At 36.8% G+C, this 19,934-nt stretch overlaps 1 protein-coding gene and 2 long non-coding RNA genes across 4 annotated transcripts; all 3 read left to right on the forward strand.

The window, feature by feature from the left end:
* Nucleotides 1–1,144: 1,144 nt before the first annotated feature.
* On the forward strand, nt 1,145–3,722 carry LOC112166509. 2 transcript variants are annotated; one of them, XR_005799126.1, is made up of 4 exons: nt 1,145–1,875; nt 1,952–2,037; nt 2,820–3,193; nt 3,417–3,722. It is a non-coding gene; the product is annotated as an uncharacterized LOC112166509 (long non-coding RNA). The 2 variants fall into 2 exon arrangements; XR_005799125.1 differs by having other exon boundaries at nt 2,820–3,722.
* An 11,320-nt stretch (nt 3,723–15,042) lies between these two features.
* On the forward strand, nt 15,043–16,282 carry LOC112167886 (transcription factor MYB61). The gene is made up of 2 exons (XM_024304982.2): nt 15,043–15,293; nt 15,375–16,282. Exons 1-2 carry the CDS (start codon nt 15,152–15,154, stop codon nt 16,130–16,132), a joined length of 900 nt encoding a protein of 299 aa, XP_024160750.1. The 5' UTR covers nt 15,043–15,151; the 3' UTR covers nt 16,133–16,282.
* An 849-nt stretch (nt 16,283–17,131) lies between these two features.
* On the forward strand, nt 17,132–18,363 carry LOC112202193. The gene is made up of 3 exons (XR_002937143.2): nt 17,132–17,333; nt 17,490–17,647; nt 18,227–18,363. It is a non-coding gene; the product is annotated as an uncharacterized LOC112202193 (long non-coding RNA).
* The last annotated feature ends 1,571 nt before the right edge of the window (nt 18,364–19,934 follow it).

The raw sequence follows: 19,934 nt of genomic DNA on the forward strand, positions 1-19,934 counted from the left end.
CGAAATATTATGACAGAACCGATGTCCCAAAAGTTAGTACACATCGAATTATAACATATTGATTGATGTGCTATATAAGATTGGACATCAATAAGGTCGATCTTTGTACACTCTCATCATCGGTAATATAGTTTTCTTGCCCCATAAGAGAATACCACATGAGAGAAGCGCAGATGACTTAGGTTTGGATTGAGTGGCCATTCAGGTTATGGTTCATGATCCATTTATCAAATTATAATTCTTCTTTTTATGTTCATAAAATTGTATCTATATTATTTGTGAAGTTATCTAATATTTATATTTAATCTAACAATTGGTATCGCCAACTTCACAAAATTATAGACCTTTTATTGATAGTTAGTTTAATTCAAAAATCTTTTGTTTTCTTTTGGTGTTGGAACGAGGAAGCGAGGAGTTGAAAAGTTGAAAGCTACCGATTCATCAAGAGTATAATGGGGCGATAAGCCGATAATAGATAAGCAACAATATGTTTTTTTTGTCTAACTATTTTCAATAAACGATGTCCTAAGATTTATGGCACATCGATACAGAATGAGAACCGATGTGTCAAAGACCAGAAGACATCATTTGTGTCTTACGAAACGATGTTAAAATGCATAGTTATGCTGCTGGACCTATACTTCATCAAGCATTAAATGCTAAAATATGAAGGTTTAACAATATCTAAACACACCAATATGTCACCATAATAACGGTTTTACATCGATTCTCGTTGCTTATCTGATGTCTATTTTATTATGGGACATCGGTTTTGTGAGGCCCGGAAATATTTAAGGAGCTAAAGTGGAGTACTTCGAGATTTGATATGTAATTTCAGTAATTGCTAAGAACACTCAGGAAGATTTTTTTTGAATTTTTCAAAAGATGAAATCTTTTAATTTAAAGGTTTGATAATAAAGTATGTGACTCGATGAGTTTGTGAGAATTTTCGGGGGACTCTTCGGACACCCAAGCTAATTATTATGATTTTTCGAAGTTTCAGGATTATAGAAATTATTTAATGGAAAAGAAAAATAGAGCGACGCGATCTCACCCGTCCAAATTAATCACCGTGTGATCTGGATCGTGCATTTTAAATGAATATTTGTCTATAAAGAACCGAAGATGGATGGAACGCCCCAGACCACTCTTGAACTCTCAACGTCGAGACCCGTTTCCTCGACCCGGAAACCTGCGCCGGCAACCCGATTCCGTCTCCATCTTCCGGCCACGACACATCGGCAAACCGACCCCTTTCTATTCGTCTCCTCAAATCCGGCGCCCTTCTGATCACGGATCGTCCATTCGACAACGGAAGGCGACAAAACGAGGTTGAGAAACCGCTGCAACTCCGGTAATTTTCCGGCTACTCCGGTCACCATTGTTGATGCATGAGGTATGAAACGTGATCTTCTCTTCGTACTCTACATGTTGGTATGAATGGATTTTGGAATTGATCGAGTTTGTTGGATTGGTGTTTTGGGTGTCGTCGGTTGATGTCGAGGCTACTGTTCCGGCAGAGTGTTCCAGAGTTCTTTGATTCAATTTTGATGATAATTCTGGTCCTAGAACGAGCATCGAGATGTGGGTTGCATTGAAATTCAGAATTGGTGTGGTGGAGCACAGTCGGGTAGCAGAACAAAGAGTTCGAAAATCTGTGAAGTTTGATAGTGAAAAGTCTGGTTTTGTTCGTACTGGAACAAGACATAGACATGCAAAGGGAGAGCGATTCAGAAGCTTGCCAGAGTTGGTAATTGGGTTCGAGTATTCCTCGATCAATTCTTAATAGCATATGATTTCAACTTGGAGGTTTTAAAGACGAATTGTATAATTGGACGAGGGCTGTCCAAGTTCATTTTGAGTTCCACGGTGAAGGTAAGGAATTACTCAAATTGGTTCTATTGCGTTGTGTTAATTAAGTTTGGTTCTGAAACTTGTCTTCTGGATTTAGAACGGGAGTGATGGCGAAATGTATAAAGGATGCAGAACCTCGGTGGGCTAAGAACTCCAACAATTGCAATGGAAAAAGTATTCATGGTAAGTTGGGAGTTTGTATGTAATCCTATATTTAAGTTAAATTTAAGAAAAGTAGTAACGTGATTGAGGAGGAAAAGTGATGTTTGTCTGGGAATAAATTGTGGACAGTGAGATTAGCATTATTAGTTGCAAAACTGCGGTTGTGGTTTGATAGTTGGAAATTAAAGAAAGAAATTGTCAAAGCTCATGTTACCATGCACATTAAGTGGCTGCAGTTTTGAGTCAATTATTGATTACAAGTTGTTTGTGATTAGATGCTAGAAGTAGAAATCTGGGCTTATAGATTATAAATTGTATTGAACAATTACAAGATATAATTGCCCTTGATGAAGCTTTGTGCTAGCGATGGGCTTGTGAGTTCTCTAATTTATTGATAAGTATGTCGTTTACATACAATTAAAGGAATTGGGTTTCTTGACATCTGTGAATGTTGGAAGTGCACTGAATATATAGAAATGATTATAAAGCTAAGAACTTGACGTACTGTCAAGTGTTTTCCAAGATAAGTATGAGGTTAATTGATATATATATGGACCAAACCAATTGTAAATATATTTGATTTGGATGCCTTTCTGGGTTGGTATCTAATCATGAATTTGATCGAATTTTAATTTGATTATGGGTGTCCATAGCAAATTTGGACATGTCTGTGATACATTGGAACCTCGAAAGTTTAGGAAAAATGACTATTCGAAATATCTTGATAAAGTGAATTTGGTATGATCATATTACTGTCGTCAATTTCAAATATTCAAATAACAATGAATTGTTGTCGGACTTAGGGACTCCAGTTACTCGGAACATGAAAGATGGTGGTGTTGGCCTAAAAGAGCGAATGGAATCAAAGCTACGATATTCCAGGTAGGGGATTCTGGACTCGCCTCAGTTAGAAATTTTTATGCATGGATTTTATGGAAATTAATGATGCATGAAAAAGAATTTGGTCTTTATTTCATTTTCTATGAGCTATTGTTTGATGACCTGAGAGTGAGAGGACCATAGCGACTTCCTTGGGCTTCGATCCCCTAAACCTCCGGAGGGGCTGTATGGACTGAAGAGTGTATGACATCCGTTGAGGTGTGGCACTGCTTCTAGGTGATACGGTTTAAGTGGACACTCTCGCTACACATTGCCGGTGTAAACGATATTAATCGTGGTAAGGTTGTAGTTGGCATAGCGATCGGTCATCAGGTCTGTTTCATTCTTTTGGGCCCTATTATATTTTTATAAACGAACTACGGTTTGTGGTTTCGAACATCTTTATCTATATGCATTGTTTCTCACTTACTTTGCCGGCATCTATATTTTAAATTATTTTCACACCTAGTTGGGGTAGAGTCTTATTGAGCAGCAAGGACGAAAGCTCACCCCTACAACAGTTTGTGGATGCAGGTACTGTGTACGAAGACGGGACAGTTGGATGATGCTAATTGTGGCTTAGTTACCTTGTACTTTAAATGGTCATCGACGGAGTTAGATCTGCATGACAAGTTCTCTTATTTCTTTTACTTTCGTGTAACTCGTTTACCGAGGTTGTGATTATTTGTAAAATACATTTTTCGTATTTTTTTGGGACTTTGGCCTTGAACCGGACGAACATTCGATAATTGTTTTGAAATGACTTGTATTTTTTTTCTTTAAAGGATTTCTGATGGTTTTATAGTTTTCACCTCACTTAAACAACTGCTTCCGTGCTCAATTTTTCCTAATGTATTTACTAAAGTATTTTTAACTTCCTTGTGTTGCCTTGTGGGTTCTTGAGACTTAAGTATCTTAGCTTAGGTTCTAAAGGCACGCGGCACTGTAATGTACTCGGTTTGAAGAGGTGTAAATCGGGGCGTTACAGGTTTTTAACCGATGTCTTTTTTTTCATGATCTTTAACATCACCCACTAAGACATCGATATGTTTTTTTTTTTTTTTTTTAACATCGGCCAGGAACCGATGTCTGAGGCCAAAACTCTAGTAGTGGTTGGATTTGAAGTTATCTATTGTGACACATTTAATACATTGACACGACACGAATTTGAAACCATCCATTCAGGGGCGGATCTAGGTATAAAGGTGGGAGGACTCAAGCCCTCCCCAAACTTCTGGGTTGGAAAAAAAAAAAAAAAACCTGTATATATGATATAGATTTTTTGTTTGTATGTATGATTGTTTGACGAAGCCCATCCGAACTTCTGAATTATCAAAGTCAAACTCCTCTACTCTTCCATTCTCTTCGTCTTCTTCTTCTTCTCCCTAAAAATGCCTGAATTCAATCGTTGAACATTTGAACTCTCAGGTTCTTATCTCCCCGCTCTTGCATTCCCATTCTTTTGCATAATTGTACTAAAAAAAAATTTTCGCCCAAAAAGACATATGAATACATATGACGCAGTCGGAAGTAACGAGGTTTACAAGCGATAAACCATAACAGACATAATTCTAGAATCTACCAGAGAAAGAGAGAAAAATCTCTAATTTTTATTCATTTGATATGATAAACTGATCTAGTACAAAGTATAATGGTGCTTATATAGGCATCTAAAACCCTAAATCATAGTCTAACAAGAAATCCTAAAGAATCCAAATTAAAAGGAAACTAAAAACCTAAAATAAAAGAATTCTATAACAAATGTAAGACTAGCCTAAAAATATTAAATCCCGAATCGGATGATTAAAATGACATATTTAGGCCAAAATCCGTTAGGGCTCACTAAAGTGAGTTTTGAAGATCTCGACGTTCCCATTCTGAAAAAGTATCATGGGTCTCAAACGGACATTCTGGCCAAAAGTTTATCCTAATCTGCTTCGCAATTAAGACCTGACTTTTTGCACGAGTAACCCGAAAAATCCAAAACCAAAATTTCTTGGATATTGCAGCGGCTAGTAACCTCATTATGCGTGAATTACCTATTTTCCAATCACTCTTCTTGATTCCACTCCGCTTCTTTATTATTCTAGTTTTCCGGCTAAACCAGGCACATTCTCGTCCTACATCAACATAGCCCACCTCATTTTCAGATCCTAGATCCGCGACTGGATCCATTGATACATCTATTTTTTTTTTTTTTTAGAAGAGAAAATAACCATTAATCAACAAAGCTTATATTGGGGGGGGACATGAACCAAAACCCCAAGAAACCGCAGTTACAGAGACCATTAGGCCAAAGGGCCCAAACTCTAACCACCAAACGCCTATTTCCAAGGCTACGTTGAGCAGATAAACCTGAAAATTCCAGTAAAACCTCGTAATCAACTGCAAAGAAGACAACGTCCTCTTCAACACCGTGTCCGAAGGTGCTAGACCACGTGTAAAGGATCGCTTATCAGCAAATCGACAACAAAAGTAAACCAGAGTTGAACAAAATCGTCCTCGTCCTCGGGAATGACACCATTTACATGGCTTAACACCTAGACCAATTCCTAGCTCAAGAGAGTAGGAAACCAACCCTAGCTCAAAAGAGTAGGGACTTATTAAACCTAAACAAACCAAACTAAAAACCCTGTGACCAAAACCAAACTAAAAACCCTAACCAAAACCAAACTACAAACCCTAATTAAAACCAAACAACACCAAAGCCCAAAGACAGGGGCCCGGCCCAGACCCCACTTCCCCCAACAACACCCAATCACCGCAGACAACCATTCCCCCCGCCGGCAACTACCATCATCATCACCCCACTGCCTCGCCGTTGCCTGCCATCGCCACTCCACCATGCCAAGTTGCAAACAGAATCTACATCTTGTTGACAACCTCACCCAGATCCAAACGCACGATAGAAACAGCTCCCTACATGGAACCCTTCTGCCGCGATTTGACCGCCGCCACCATGATTCAGCCCGCCTAGGCGATGACGCTGAGTCCCTCCGCCGGAAAGAAACAAACCACCGCAATAACTCGGCCGTCGCCGCCCCTGAACCCAGAAGGACAAATCGAGAACGATCCGCCCAACCCGAACTCAAGAGCCCACCCTCCTCCTCCTCCTCTGGACCGCATCTCTGCACTAAGGGCCTTCCACCAATCATCACCGGCATCTTCTCCCGGGCCGGAACGCAGCGGCGGGATCGCCGATAGCGCTCGGCCGGGAGAGAAAGGAACACCGTCGGGATTCCTCCTTTTTTCCTCGCGCGTGGGGCGCGTTCCTCCCAATTACTTTAGTACTTTTCTCAAAGTATAATCATTTTTCATTGATACATCTATTGAAACTAAATCAATTGAGCATTTACATCAGGGTAATGCTATAAAATCTTAGTATATCCAGCTCATTGGTCTATAATTTCAACTTTATCCTGATCACTCTAAAAAAATTTAAAATATAATAAAACATTAAAAATAAAAATTAAAAATAAGGGGTTTTGTCCATTTACCCCATTTCTAAGGAATTCTTTCCCACTTACCCCATTAAGTTTTTTTAATTCTCTCTTACCCAATACACTCTAAGGGAGTCTTCCCTAATACCCCATTAAGATTTTTTTTTGTTTTTAATTTTTTTTTAATACTATTTTACCCCTCACCCCTTTGTTACTTAAAGAGAGAGATAGAGAAAATGGAAGAGAGAGAAACCATAGGAGACTTCGCCGGAATCCGGTCACCGGTCGCCGGATTCCGGCCAACTTTCGCTGGATTCGGGTCACCGGCTGCCGCCCACCCGAATTTGCTGAAAATCTCACCGGAAATTTTTTTTTGCCCCCAATAGACATCTATTGCCCCCTAATAGACGTCTATTGCCCTCCAATAGACGACTATCAACCATGTATTGCCCCCCAATAGACGACTATCAGCTATGTATTGCCCCCAATAGACGATTATCAGCCATGTATTGCCCCCCAATAGACGTTTCGATTACCGAAATGAGAACTAATTTTCCTAAAATTACATAAATAAAACTTTGATTAAAGAAAAAAGAGAGGAGATTACGTCAATTCAAAGCGTCTATTGTCCCCCAATAGACATCTATTGCCCCCCAATAGACCTGTATTTCCCTTGGCATAACACCATTTTGTAGCTTGTTACTCCAATAATTTACATTTTATATCATCAAAATTTCTCATTAAAAGGCCTAAAAGAAGAATAGAGAAAAAAAAAAAAAAAAGGACCGGGAGCTGTTTAGAGGTACTTGTCGCCGGGGAAGATGATGAAATTGATTTGGGCACCCTTCTCCCTTCTGTGAAGCCGTGCTCGATCTCACCGGAAAACCGCCTCAAGTGGGCTCACTGGTGAAATTTCGCCGGGGAGGGAGAGATTGATGTCGCCATCGACCCTGTCGGAGCTCCACCACCACCCCCGCCACATCTTCGCTTATTCTCAGCAGATCAGCCGGAGATGCTACTCCTCCGAAACAGAGACAGAAATCCATTTCGTCGCCGATGAAGCTGAGTCAACCAAAAGCAATCTCCAGTCTTCGTCGACCTCAACCATCGAGAACGACGAGTTTGCGCTACGACGGGCCGAGTTGGGCGAGTTCCAATCGGATTTATCCTCCAGCTCCGGAGCTTTGACGGCACAGAGAGAGAGAAACCGGAGGCCAAAGACCCAGGGGAGGCAGAAGCCTTCGTCGCCGATGAGGTCGTTATGGACCGCCGAGGAGGTCGATCTCGACTAGGCCTCATCAAAAAACCCGCGGATCAAGTGGGCCGATGGAGGCCCGCCGGCCAGCAGGGCTTTTGGCCCGGCCCGGCCAGTCAAAAAACCCGCAAAAGCCCGCCTTGGTGGGCCGATGGAGGCCCATAAAAGTCCTTTAGGCCCGGCCCGTAAAAGCCCGCAAAATATTATATATATATATATATATATGTGTGTGTGTGTGTGTGTGCGCGCGCGCGTGTTTATATATATATATTAATATATATATATATATATATATGTATGTGTGTGTGTGTGTGTTATATATATAGATATATCTATATGTGTGTGTGTGTGTTTATAAATATATATATATATATAGATATATATTTGTGTGTGTGTTTATATAGATATATATATATATATATAGTCATATAGATATATATATATATTAATATATCATATATGTGTGTGTGTGTGAGAGAGAGAGAGAGAGATATATATAGATATATATATATATATATATATATCAATATATCATATATGTGTGTGTGTTTATATATATATATATATATATATAGATATATATATATATATATATATGTGTGTGTGTGTGTGTGTGTGTGTATATTAATATATATATGTGTGTGTGTGTGTATATATAGAGAGAGATATATATATATATATATATATATGTGTGTGTGTGTGTGTGTGTGTGGAAGTTCTTATACTATTATACTTCTATATAAAATATGTGCATATATATATATATATATATATATATATATATTCTACATATTGGTTGACCAATCCGATCGGATTCGAAAATATGGTGAAATTGGCTAAATTTTTTGCACACTCATAATTTATTGTAATAAACTCATCCAACGGTCGGTTTTTCCATTTTCTTTGAATTGATAGGGGTTGCTCTTTGGAGTGTATGATATATAAATATAGGTTTTTAAGAGTAACTACGTTTGACCTAGTTGATCGAATTCGAAACGAGAACCAAATTGGCTGGATTTTCTACAACCACCATAAAACATTACAATCTCTCCATCGAGCGGTTGGTTTCTCCGAATTCATTTTCTACTTCATGGTTGCTTTAGAATGAACCTAAACAATTTAAATGCAATGTATAAGTCATGCAACTATAGGAATAAAATTGGTATAGACCAATGTGTTTGTAATTAAAATTAATTTTTTTATATCTTATGTCCACGCACATCCATTGATGGAATATATACAAACGTGATGTGAAAAAATAAGCACGTTTCGCAGTTGTCACGGCATCGGTCAACCAATAAAACATATAAGTGACTACGGTTGACCAATCCGATCAGATTCGAAAATATGGTGAAATTGGCTAAATTTTTTACCACACTCATAATTTATTGTAATAAACTCATCCAACGGTCGGTTTTTCCATTTTCTTTGAATTGATAGGGGTTGCTCTTTGGAGTGTATGATATATAAATATAGATTTATATGAGTAACTACGTTTGATCTAGTTGATCGAATTTGAAACGATAACCAAATTGGCTGGATTTTCTACAATCACCATAAAACATTACAATCTCTCCATCGAGTGGTTGGTTTCTCCGAATTCATTTTCTACTTCATGGTTGCTTTAGAATGAACCTAAACAATTTAAATGCAATGTATAAGTCATACAACTTTAGGAATAAAATTGGTACAGACCAATGTGTTTGTAATTAAAATTAATTTTTTTTATCTTATGTCCACACACATCCATTGATGGAATATATACAAACGTGATGTGAAAAAATAAGCACGTTTCGCGGTTGTCACGGCATCGGTCAACCAATAAAACATATAAGTGACTACGGTTGACCAATCCGATCGGATTTGAAAATATGGTGAAATTGGCTAAATTTTTTACCACACTCATAATTTATTGTAATAAACTCATCCAACGGTCGGTCTTTCCATTTTCTTTGAATTGATAGGGGTTGCTCTTTGGAGTGTATGATATATAAATATAGGTTTATAAGAGTAACTACGTTTGACCTAGTTGATCGAATTCGAAACGTGAACCAAATTGGCTGGATTTTCTACAACCACCATAAAACATTACAATCTCTCCATCGAGCGGTTGGTTTCTCCGAATTCATTTTCTACTTCATGGTTGCTTTAGAATGAACCTAAACAATTTAAATGCAATGTATAAGTCATATAACTTTAGGAATAAAATTGGTATAGTCCAATGTGTTTGTAATTAAAATTAATTTGTTTTTATCTTATGTCCACGCACATCCATCGATGGAATATATACAAACGTGATGTGAAAAAATAAGCACGTTTCGCGGTTGCCACGCCATCGGTCAACCAATAAAACATATAAGTGACTACGGTTGACCAATCCGATCGGATTCAAAAATATGGTGAAATTGGCTAAATTTTTTACCACACTCATAATTTATTGTAATAAACTCATCTAACGGTCGGTTTCTCATTTTCTTTGAATTGCTATATGTAGCTCTTTGGAGTGTATGATCTATAAATATAGATTTATAAAAAATTAGTGTCTTTAAAATTTATTTATCAACAAATTAGTATCTATATATAAATATAGATTTTTTTTGGGTACAATATAGTTATATAGATTGTTATCTTTGGTTGTATTCGATCATTATCCATTGAATTTCCAAAACTTGATTAAAAAAAAAAATACTTATGTCTTTAAATATTTATTTATAAATAAAGCCCGCAAGGCCCGGCCCAAAAAAGCCCGCAAGGCCAAGCCCGGCCCGTCCCGAAAAAGCCCGCTTTATATGGACGGGCTTGGATCCTTTGATTTTTAATAAAGCCCGGCCCAGCCCGGCCCGCAATTATTTAAAAATATAGCAAGGCCCGGCCCAAGCCAGCTATGAATGGGCCCGGCCCGGCCCGTAGACGACCCCTAATCTCGACCATCACTCACATCCTCGCCTCCGATGACATCGTTCTGGAGAATTTCACTGGTGTTGAAAAACCGAAGGTATTTTTTGCCGGCGTGCTGGAGAGAGAGAGGAGAGAGAACCGGCGAGTTGGACAGAGAGTCAGAGAGGGAGGACAATGGCTGTAGTTGTAATTCTTTAATTGAGTTAAGGGCAAATTGGTCATTTAGATTTAGATTGGGTAAGTGAGAACAAAAATCTGTTGCTGGGGTAAGTGGGATAATTTTTACTCATTTTGAGGCTTTGGGTCAAGGACCCTAAAAATAAAAACCGTTTTCCAACCTCTGTCGCTGAGATTCCTGTGAAGTTACTTCGATCTGCAACCAAAGCTGCAGCCAACCAATGTAAACTTCTATAGCGGCGCTAGAAGATTCAAACCATAAAATTAGGTTGCATTACATGTACTGGCTGATACGTTGCTAGTGGATGATTGAAACAACACTGCTAGAGAGTTATGTCAATAAACTTCACATCCTGGCAGATATGTTGCTGCACATAAAGACAATTCTTTGGAAAAAAATATGAAGTGGATGATTGGAATAATTGAATATCTAGATTATATGGTTGATTCGTGTCTGATTAACATGGTCGATCAACAATCCAGCCAATATCTTCTCCACTCTATGATTGCATAAGATTGTTGAAGATCGTTTTCCTCTCTATAGTCTCCTATATTTTTTTTCTTTGCGATTTGATAAGTTTTACTCTCTAATGTTTCGTGATGTCAAGCACGCATAATCAAGATATAGGCTTCCCAACTTCTCCAAAAAATAGAAACGATTCAAGAAGAGCCACCGCCATGGATTGCTTGCAGTTTCTGTGAAGGAGTGGAGAGGGGAGGACGTTGGCTGGGTTTGTATTTTTTTTTCTGCTATTATTATTTCTTTTATTTACTGGAGGATTTTTTTTAATCATATTTACCGGAGGATAAAGTTGAAAAAAAAAAGGGATAATTTCTTTAGAACTGGGTGTAGTAATATTTTTACTGGGTTCAAATAGCAACACCCTTTACATATATTTTGAATTTTTGATCACCAATAACCAATATTGGATTTCAATTTATACCAATCCAGACTCAAACTTCTATAACTTTTATCTTGTTTTTTTTTTTGGGTCTCAATTTTTCTAGTTTTGTTTCATTGAGAGGTTTCAATTTAGTCCTCCTCTCTTCTTGTTCTCTTTTTATATAATTTATTCAATTAATTGTTAGAGAGGTTGCTTCTCTCTTTCACTCGTCTTCCTGCCAAAGAAAAAAATCTTGCTTTTTTTTTTTTTCCCGACAGTACTTTGCGTAATATGCATATGTACGTGTCCGAGCCGTATTGTTGATAAGAAAGGTTTTGAGAAAAGAAAATTGAAAGGAATGGAGGATAGGGAACTAATTAAGACAAGTCTTCATGAAGACATATGCATTGACAAAACATAGTGGAGATAATCAAAGCTGGTTTGGCTTTTGAATACAAAAATTGGTCTAAAGTGATGATTATATATATATGGAAGCTGTCGGTTAAAGATTACTATAAACTGAAAAATTTATAATGGACAACTGATATCATTCTTACTACTAATAATGGTCATACATATGCATATAAATATATAATTAATTGATCGACCTCCGATCGATCTACTGCACACAAAGCAGTTTTCCTCTTTTGTACATGAAGAAAGCCTATTCTGCCTCTTCTTCAACCCCAAAAGTTAGACAAAGATCTGATAACTGTTCATCAAATGAAGAAGAAAAACACAGTAAAGGAGTAAACAAGACATCTTTTTGGACGAAATTATATATTAAAATTTGGCCGGATTCATCTTTGGTTTTTGATCTGATGCTTGCAGTAAAAATCCTTAAAATTCTTCACTCGTTAAATTTGAAAAATGGATGATGAACTGCTGCTGGTATTGTTGGTTTGCAGGTTCTTTTTGGGGAGCAGTTAAGCAATTTGACTGTACCCTAGGGTTTATGAGCTATGTTATATACTATATATATGTATATCTAAGCATGCCTTGTACACCACCCTTTCAAACTTATTTGGTTTCTTGGTTAAGTAAAGACCAACTAGGCCATGATTATTATTATTATTTTTGTTTTCCTTCAGGTTTTAGCATAAACGACCTCTAGCTGTAGACTGTAGTGCTTGAAGAGGCTAGCTAGGGCATAGCTTTTGAGCAAATCGAGCAAACCAATTGATGATCGTTGTATTCAAACCTCATAATGCATGCAAATAAATTCAAACTCGCGCGATCCATGTCCAACAAAATGAAGATCCATCTTTTTATAGAAACGAGGAAAAACAAAAACTATAAACACTTGGTCGATTATTTTGTTGAAAGGTTCTGAAAAGTAGAGCTATCTTTCGATTAATATATACTTGCTTTCTATAAATCCTTGTCGTGCTAGTGGGAAAGATGATTTCCTCTCCTCAAAATATTTTTAAAAGAAAAAATATTACTCTATTATTTGATCACAAATGAAAATGAAAATTATTCTATGCATTGACAGTACAAATGACATAACAGTTATAAGATGATCTCAACTCTTGATATTTATAATTAATATTTTTATTAATAATCTAAGAGTGTATTTAATATAATCTAACCATCCATTTATGTCGGTGCACTAAATCCTTCCTTGATTACAAAAGAAGAAGCATAGGAAAAAATATTGTAGATATACTAAGGTGCAAATCATCATGAAAGGAGACATATATAAATCAATTCAATCATCATTATCGTCGTTGACACCAAAAAATATGATTGTGAGTGAAGAAAGGATGCCGCCTGCATGTCCTGAATAAGAACCAAGTAGTGAATATAAAGCATCCCAATCTAGCCTTTTTTTTTTGGTCAACATACAAATATAGCAATATTCCATGTATATCAAATCAATGTGGAAATTGTGTGCACATTATATTGCACAAGAAATGATGTAGGTATCTTTAAATCATTAGGCCTTCCCTCAATTGGCCATATTATGATTCCTCCTAATTCCAAGTACCCTCCATTATGGTATATGCCTCTCTTTTTTTTTATTATATGTATTTTGTTTGCTAAAGGCATGGTTTCACATCATATCATTATCGGGAGATGGGAATCAATTAAATCAAGATGAATGTTTAATTCACCAGAGGGAGATGGGTATCAGATTTTTTTAGAAAGAAAAATTCTACAATATCTTAACATATATATATATATAATTACACTTTTATGATTTATTTACTCAAATGAGAACTTATTACACTTACCACTTTTAGGACTTAATTAATTATTCAAATGAGAACTTACTTCACTCTAACGATGACCTTATTTATCTTAATGAGGACTTTTTCTAGTTATCACATAAGTACTTATGTGGTAACATGAGTCCTTAAAGTGATAAATATTACATGAATTAGAAAATGTATGAGAAATCTTAATGTATTATAGCTTTACCCCTTTAGAAAAGTTTTTATGGTCTGCAAGACAAACTTATTGTTTTCAAGACTCCTTGAAGATAATAAAATAGATAATTAGATGACCTTATGAAAATGTCAATATATAGCACTGTAAGAGAATAACTATCAATAAATTTTTAGTTAGACGTTCACATACTATGTGTGTGTGACTATTTTTTTGTTTTTGGTTTTTTTATTTGTTCTTCGAAAATGGAGAATTAGGTAAATAGTTCGTGAAAATAGTCTATTTTTTGTTTTTGAATTTTTTATTTGTTCTTCTAAAATGGAGAATTAGGTGAATAGTTCATGAAAATAGGCTAAATTAATTAGTACAATGGACCTCCCCCCTTTTGGTGGTGGTGATGAATAGTTCGTGAAAATAGGCTAAATTAATTAGTACAAGGGACCTCCCCCCTTTTGGTGGTGGTGGTGGTAAATAAATAAATAAATAAATAAATAAATAAAAAAAAAAAAAATAATAATAAGAATACCCTTGGTCACTAATTAAGGGACGTGAGCATTACCTTCTGAACGGATGTAAGCATTACCCTTCAAGCTAAGAAACATATATTGGTTATGCTTACGTTTATTAACTTGAACCTGATACTATGTCCTCATTAAAATACTATATTGTGATTTTGGTTTTTGATAACAATGCTAACGTAGGAAGGAACAGACCAGAAAAGTTGGAAATCAACATACTACAAAACTCAGAACGACAAAAAGTAAGACTAAAGTGTGAATCGAATGAAAATGTACGTAGAGACTAATGCTATAATCAATTCCACTTAACTGACTTAAGTAGTAACTTAAGGATGGCCATCATGATTTTATACTACTCTTACTCAAGTATGTTTTGAAAAAAAAAAAGTACGTTTTGAAAATAATATAACCAAAACAAAAATGTAATAATAAGCTAGGTCCAGTGGAGCTTAGAGCCATAGTTGGTTGGACATACAGATAGGGCTTGCTAAGAAACTGCCAAAACAGTCGGGGGATTCAGTGATGCTCTAAATTATATATACGAGTAAACTCCCAGTTAATTTACACACGCTCACACACGGACACACACACACACTCTCTCTCTCAGCGATATATTATGCAAGTTGAGTAGCTTTTCCAAATTAAGGAACTCATATAAAAGATGGATCCAGCGATCACTAGACGATAAGAAATATGTCGATAAATACGGGCCATAACTGTTGCAGCAAACAGAAAGTGAAAAGAGGACTATGGTCTCCTGAAGAAGATGAGAAGCTAATGAATCACATACACAACTCTGGCCATGGTTCCTGGAGCTCTATACCAAAAATAGCTGGTAATAATTATTTACTCATATGCTGCTAATTGGATTAATTAATTTCATGATTTATCATTAACTAATGAATATATCTTGCAGGTTTGGAGAGGTGTGGGAAAAGTTGCAGGTTGAGGTGGATAAACTACTTGAGGCCAGATCTGAAGAGGGGTTCATTTTCTCAGCAAGAAGAGAGAATCATCATAGATGTTCATAGGGTTGTAGGCAACAGGTGGGCTCAGATAGCCAAGCAAATGCCAGGAAGAACAGACAACGAGGTCAAGAATTTCTGGAACTCATGCATCAAGAAGAAACTCATCTCTCAAGGTCTGGATCCCAACACTCACAATCTTATCATCCCAGCTGCTTCTGATTCCAAATCTAGCCATGATAGCAGCTCATTGCATGGAAGCTCATCAAGTACCATACCAACCTATTTATATCAAAGCCCTAATATGGTTTGGACCGATCATTTCCAAGAGCCATATCCAAGAGGAAGCCAACCCTCAATGGAAAAATCTAAAGTGCCGACTATCTCATCTTTTTCTCATCACTTCTATCCATCGGAGCTCGATATTATAATCGAAAATTGCAAAACATGGGGTACTGGTAGTAGCATTGAATCCACCACTGCAGAACCCGCAGAGATGGAATATATGTCAATGAAAGCAGAACAGAAAGAGGAAAGTTGTGAAGTGCAAACTGAAAACGGCAGCTGTTCTGTGTTGAATTATAATGGTCGGCAAACTAGTATGGATGCTTGTTCATTCGGGAGCTGTAACTTGTCAAATTTTGACTTTGTGGAGTCTACACTAGTGCCTTGTGAAATGGATTACCATCTGAGGCCAATAAGGCAATAATGGATCAACTTGCATGTTATCGTAATTAGCTAGCTAGCACTCATCATTGATATTTGTTTTTCTTCTGTGCTTTGACATCTGATTTTGTAATTTTGAGATTCATGTGCACCATGTCAAATCTAATAAATTCTAGAGTGATGTAGTAATTAATTATGACATGTAAAAATTAATTAAACTGTTTAAAATCATTTTTAATTTTAATTGTGAACCTGTTGTAGTCCATTACTAATATTTCTCTACTTTTTTTTCTTTTTTTTTTATAATGACGCGTCACTAACGTGGTATATGTAAAAATCCTATCATAGGTGATGAGAGTTTCAAAATAGTTGACCAAGAAACTAAAGTTCACTAGACAAGATTGAAAATGGTAAATACCACTGATGAAACTAAAAGTGTATGCACACAAATAATTTAGAGTTGAAATATCAAGGAGATAAAATGAATTTTACTCCACTTTATAGTTCTACTCTTAGTCCAACCACTGAAGTAGTCTATATATAGTTTACAACATATAGTGTACACATTAATGCACGTCAACTTCCAGACAACAACTCTAAGTTCGCCGTGGTTCATAACTTGGCATCGCCTATTGATGATGTCCACGGCTTATATCAATGCATGTCTTGCGGCTTACAGATCGATCATTTGGTAATCATTTATTAGTTAAACATGGCCTGATAACAGGTCGGCTCCAAATAAATTTCTTGTAGAGTTGATTTTAAAAGAGCAAGAGATTGTTGCAATTAATAACAGGTCAAGGAAGTTTACTTCACCGGTGAGATTACGGTACGTAATCAGGATTGCCCGATGCAAAGGCGAACGACCTCGTCTCTAACAGCCACCAACTTTTCTCTATGGGTTTAGGGTTTTGGCTTCCCAGCTGTGCTGTTAAAAGATAGAGAGAACTTGTGCTGCACGGTGACGCTTACGCCCCATTAAAATGGGCCAACTGTTCATAAATATGTTGGGCTGGGTCTTAGGCCCCCAAGAGTGTAGACTATAAGAGCCCTAGAGATTTGAAGGCGCGCCAATTGGTTCCACCCTCTCCTCCGTAAAGTGGCAGCTCAAGGTGGTGACGCGTAACCTTTCTTTTCTTTCTTAAAATCCCACCACCGTCTCAACCCCTTCCTCCACCGTCAAAAAACTCAAACACAGCTTCTGTGCCTCTCTCTCTCTTTTCTCTCTAAAACTATGCCCCAAGGTACTAATATTATCTCATCCCCTGAACCATTGCAGTTATAAAGTTATCGTCTTTCTGGGTTTTTTTCTTTTTTTCTTTGCAGTTATAAAGTTATGATCTTTCTGGGTTTTTTTTGTTTTGTTCAAACTAGTGATAATGATTAATTCTTGGGTTCAGATCTTCCTGGGTTTTATTATGATGCGGAGAAGAATAGGTACTTCCCCAACAAGGGCCCAGTACCGGGTTCTCGTAGTACTGCTGCTTCTTCTAGTGCTCAGAAACTGAACCAGGTGCATTGGGTGTTCTGCATTTGGGCCCAAGTTCATGTTTTTTAGGTGATTTTTTTACCTGTTTTGATTTGGTATATTTGGTGCTTACATTGGGGTACTTAGAATTGGGTGTTCGAAGTTGTATTGCATTTGCTTTGGTGAAGTTCCTTAGTTGCTTATTGTGGGATTTTGGTGTCATGATTAAAGGTTGATCATTACAATTGATTGTTAGGATCAGGGGGCGTTCGTATTGATATGGTTGAGACTAGTACATTATTGGAAGTTCAGGCTTTTAAGTACTAGAATTTTGCCGATAGTAGCGTTCCTCTGATTTATATATAGGTGTATTGGTGTTGGCTACTTGGCTGTAGAGTTGGTGCATGAGTGTTTCCTTTATGTGTTTTCTAAGAATTGTGTTGCTTAAGTGGCGAGTGAATAGACTAAAACATGGCACATTGCTTCCTATTTAGTTTCATTTCGTATTGATTATTAATCACATACACTTGTAATTTTTTTTTCCTTGTTTAATTTGCTTCTTAAAGCTCTAGCGATTTTAATCAGCTGCTTGTTTGCTGGATTTTATACTTTCTGTTTGGCAGTTAAGATACTTTAAGGATTTCCTTGTTCATTTTCTTTTCTTTGCAGGAAGCCAACAAATGTAAGCTAACAAAAGTAAGAACTTCTAAGCTGCTTCAGGCTAGGGAGTTATATGGTAATGTCATTGCTTCCAGTAAAGGGAGGTGCAACTTCAAGGAGGAATTCCAAAAGGCACAAGCATCCCATCCTGTGGTATGTTGGTTTAATATAGGCCTCAAGTTTAGGTTAAGTTTTCCATTTCTGTATAAACTTAGCAAATATGACTCCCAGCAATTTTTTTCAAGCTTATACGTTCTGCAAAGTATGTTGCTCTATGTTGAAATTGAACATTGTTTTTTGAATAGGCCTTGAGTTTAAATTTAGTTTTCTAGTTCAGTCAAAATTAGCAAATCATGACTCCCATCAATTTTTCTTCCTTTTTCTTTGTAGCTTATGCTTTCTGCACAGTAGTTTCCTAATTCACGTTGGTCCTTTTAGTGGTCTTTTTTGTGGGAGAGAAAGTACCCCTCTGCATGGGGACCTTAGGCCTTCACTTGTGAGTATATAACAGTTCCAAACTTTACTGTAACCCTATTTGAGTCTCAAATAGGGGAGATGGGGCTGAATCTTAAACTCAGAAGCAAAGAGCTTTGGGATATCTATGCACAGGTCAAAATATGATGTATTTCGCCATGGAATTTTAAGTCTAGTGCCAAAGAGATTCTTTTTTTTTTTTTTTTGTGTCAACTGGTTAATTCTCGATCAATGGATTTGTATACCATGCTTCTGTCACTTTAGGGGTGTGGATGTTGTTCCCCAACACTTGCATATATAGTATAAAGTAGAGAAGCATGTCTGAAAAGAAGAATAGTTAGTTGAAGTTCTTCTTAAGTGGGATATCCATCTGATTACATTTTACAGTTCCAATTTCATAAAATGGAAATATACACACTGTGATGCCCTCACAAGGATGGGGATGTCATCATTGGGATGATGATGTTAGAGTGAAAGGAAATAAAATTGAGGAAGTAGAGGACAGGTGTTTTGTAGGTGAAGGAAGGAAGAATGTCAGCTTCTTTCCCCTTAGGGCAACTGTATATTATTGTCAGCTTCTTTATGTCTGGGGTTAGATATCTTTCTAAATGAAGTCATAACTGCTGACACTTGAAATCCTAAAATGACGTCCTTTTGGCCATAACGAAAATATAAACCTTGAAATTATAAGGAGAATCTTACTTCTTTTAGTGAAGTACAAGTACCTTATGCAGCCTGTATAATATTTCAACATTCCCCCTCAAGTTGGTAAATTGATATGGATGACTCTTAAACAAGGTAATGTTGCAGAGTCCATCCAATAGAAGATTAATATATGCTAAATCTGAAATCATGCACAGTTCTTCGGTGGTTCTCTGATGACGATGAACTCACATGAGATGTGACCAATTTTCAACTCTTAAGGTTTTAATAATTATGTATTAAATGATTTAAATCACTAATGCTCTAGTATCTGAAGTGCTGCAATTGACTGCCCTTTGAATTGTAGGTTTGGAAGTATCAGGGAACAAACAAGCTAGGTGATGGTGCTTTGGAGCGGATAAACATTGATGTACAGACAGGAGAGGGTTTAACTGGTACAGATTTTTCTCTTAGCAGGTGGCAGAAATGGCTCTTTAAGGTATAATATGGTTGCACTTTGATGTAATTTCACATGTATATTTTTTTAATCTTATAATAGTTTTGAAATAAGCTGTGTTGCGTGGTTTAGGTGCTTTAGGAC

This window comes from Rosa chinensis, chromosome 5 (assembly GCF_002994745.2).
Source record: "Rosa chinensis cultivar Old Blush chromosome 5, RchiOBHm-V2, whole genome shotgun sequence".
Taxonomy (NCBI): Eukaryota; Viridiplantae; Streptophyta; class Magnoliopsida; order Rosales; family Rosaceae; genus Rosa; species Rosa chinensis.

What these genes read in the sequence shown, in the direction of transcription:
- LOC112167886 (XM_024304982.2), top strand. Translation starts at nt 15,152, where the DNA reads ATGTCGATAAATACGGGCCATAACTGTTGCAGCAAACAGAAAGTGAAA. An exon ending in CTCTATACCAAAAATAGCTG is followed by an intron (nt 15,294 to 15,374) that starts GTAATAATTATT and finishes TATATCTTGCAG; the next exon opens with GTTTGGAGAGGTGTGGGAAA.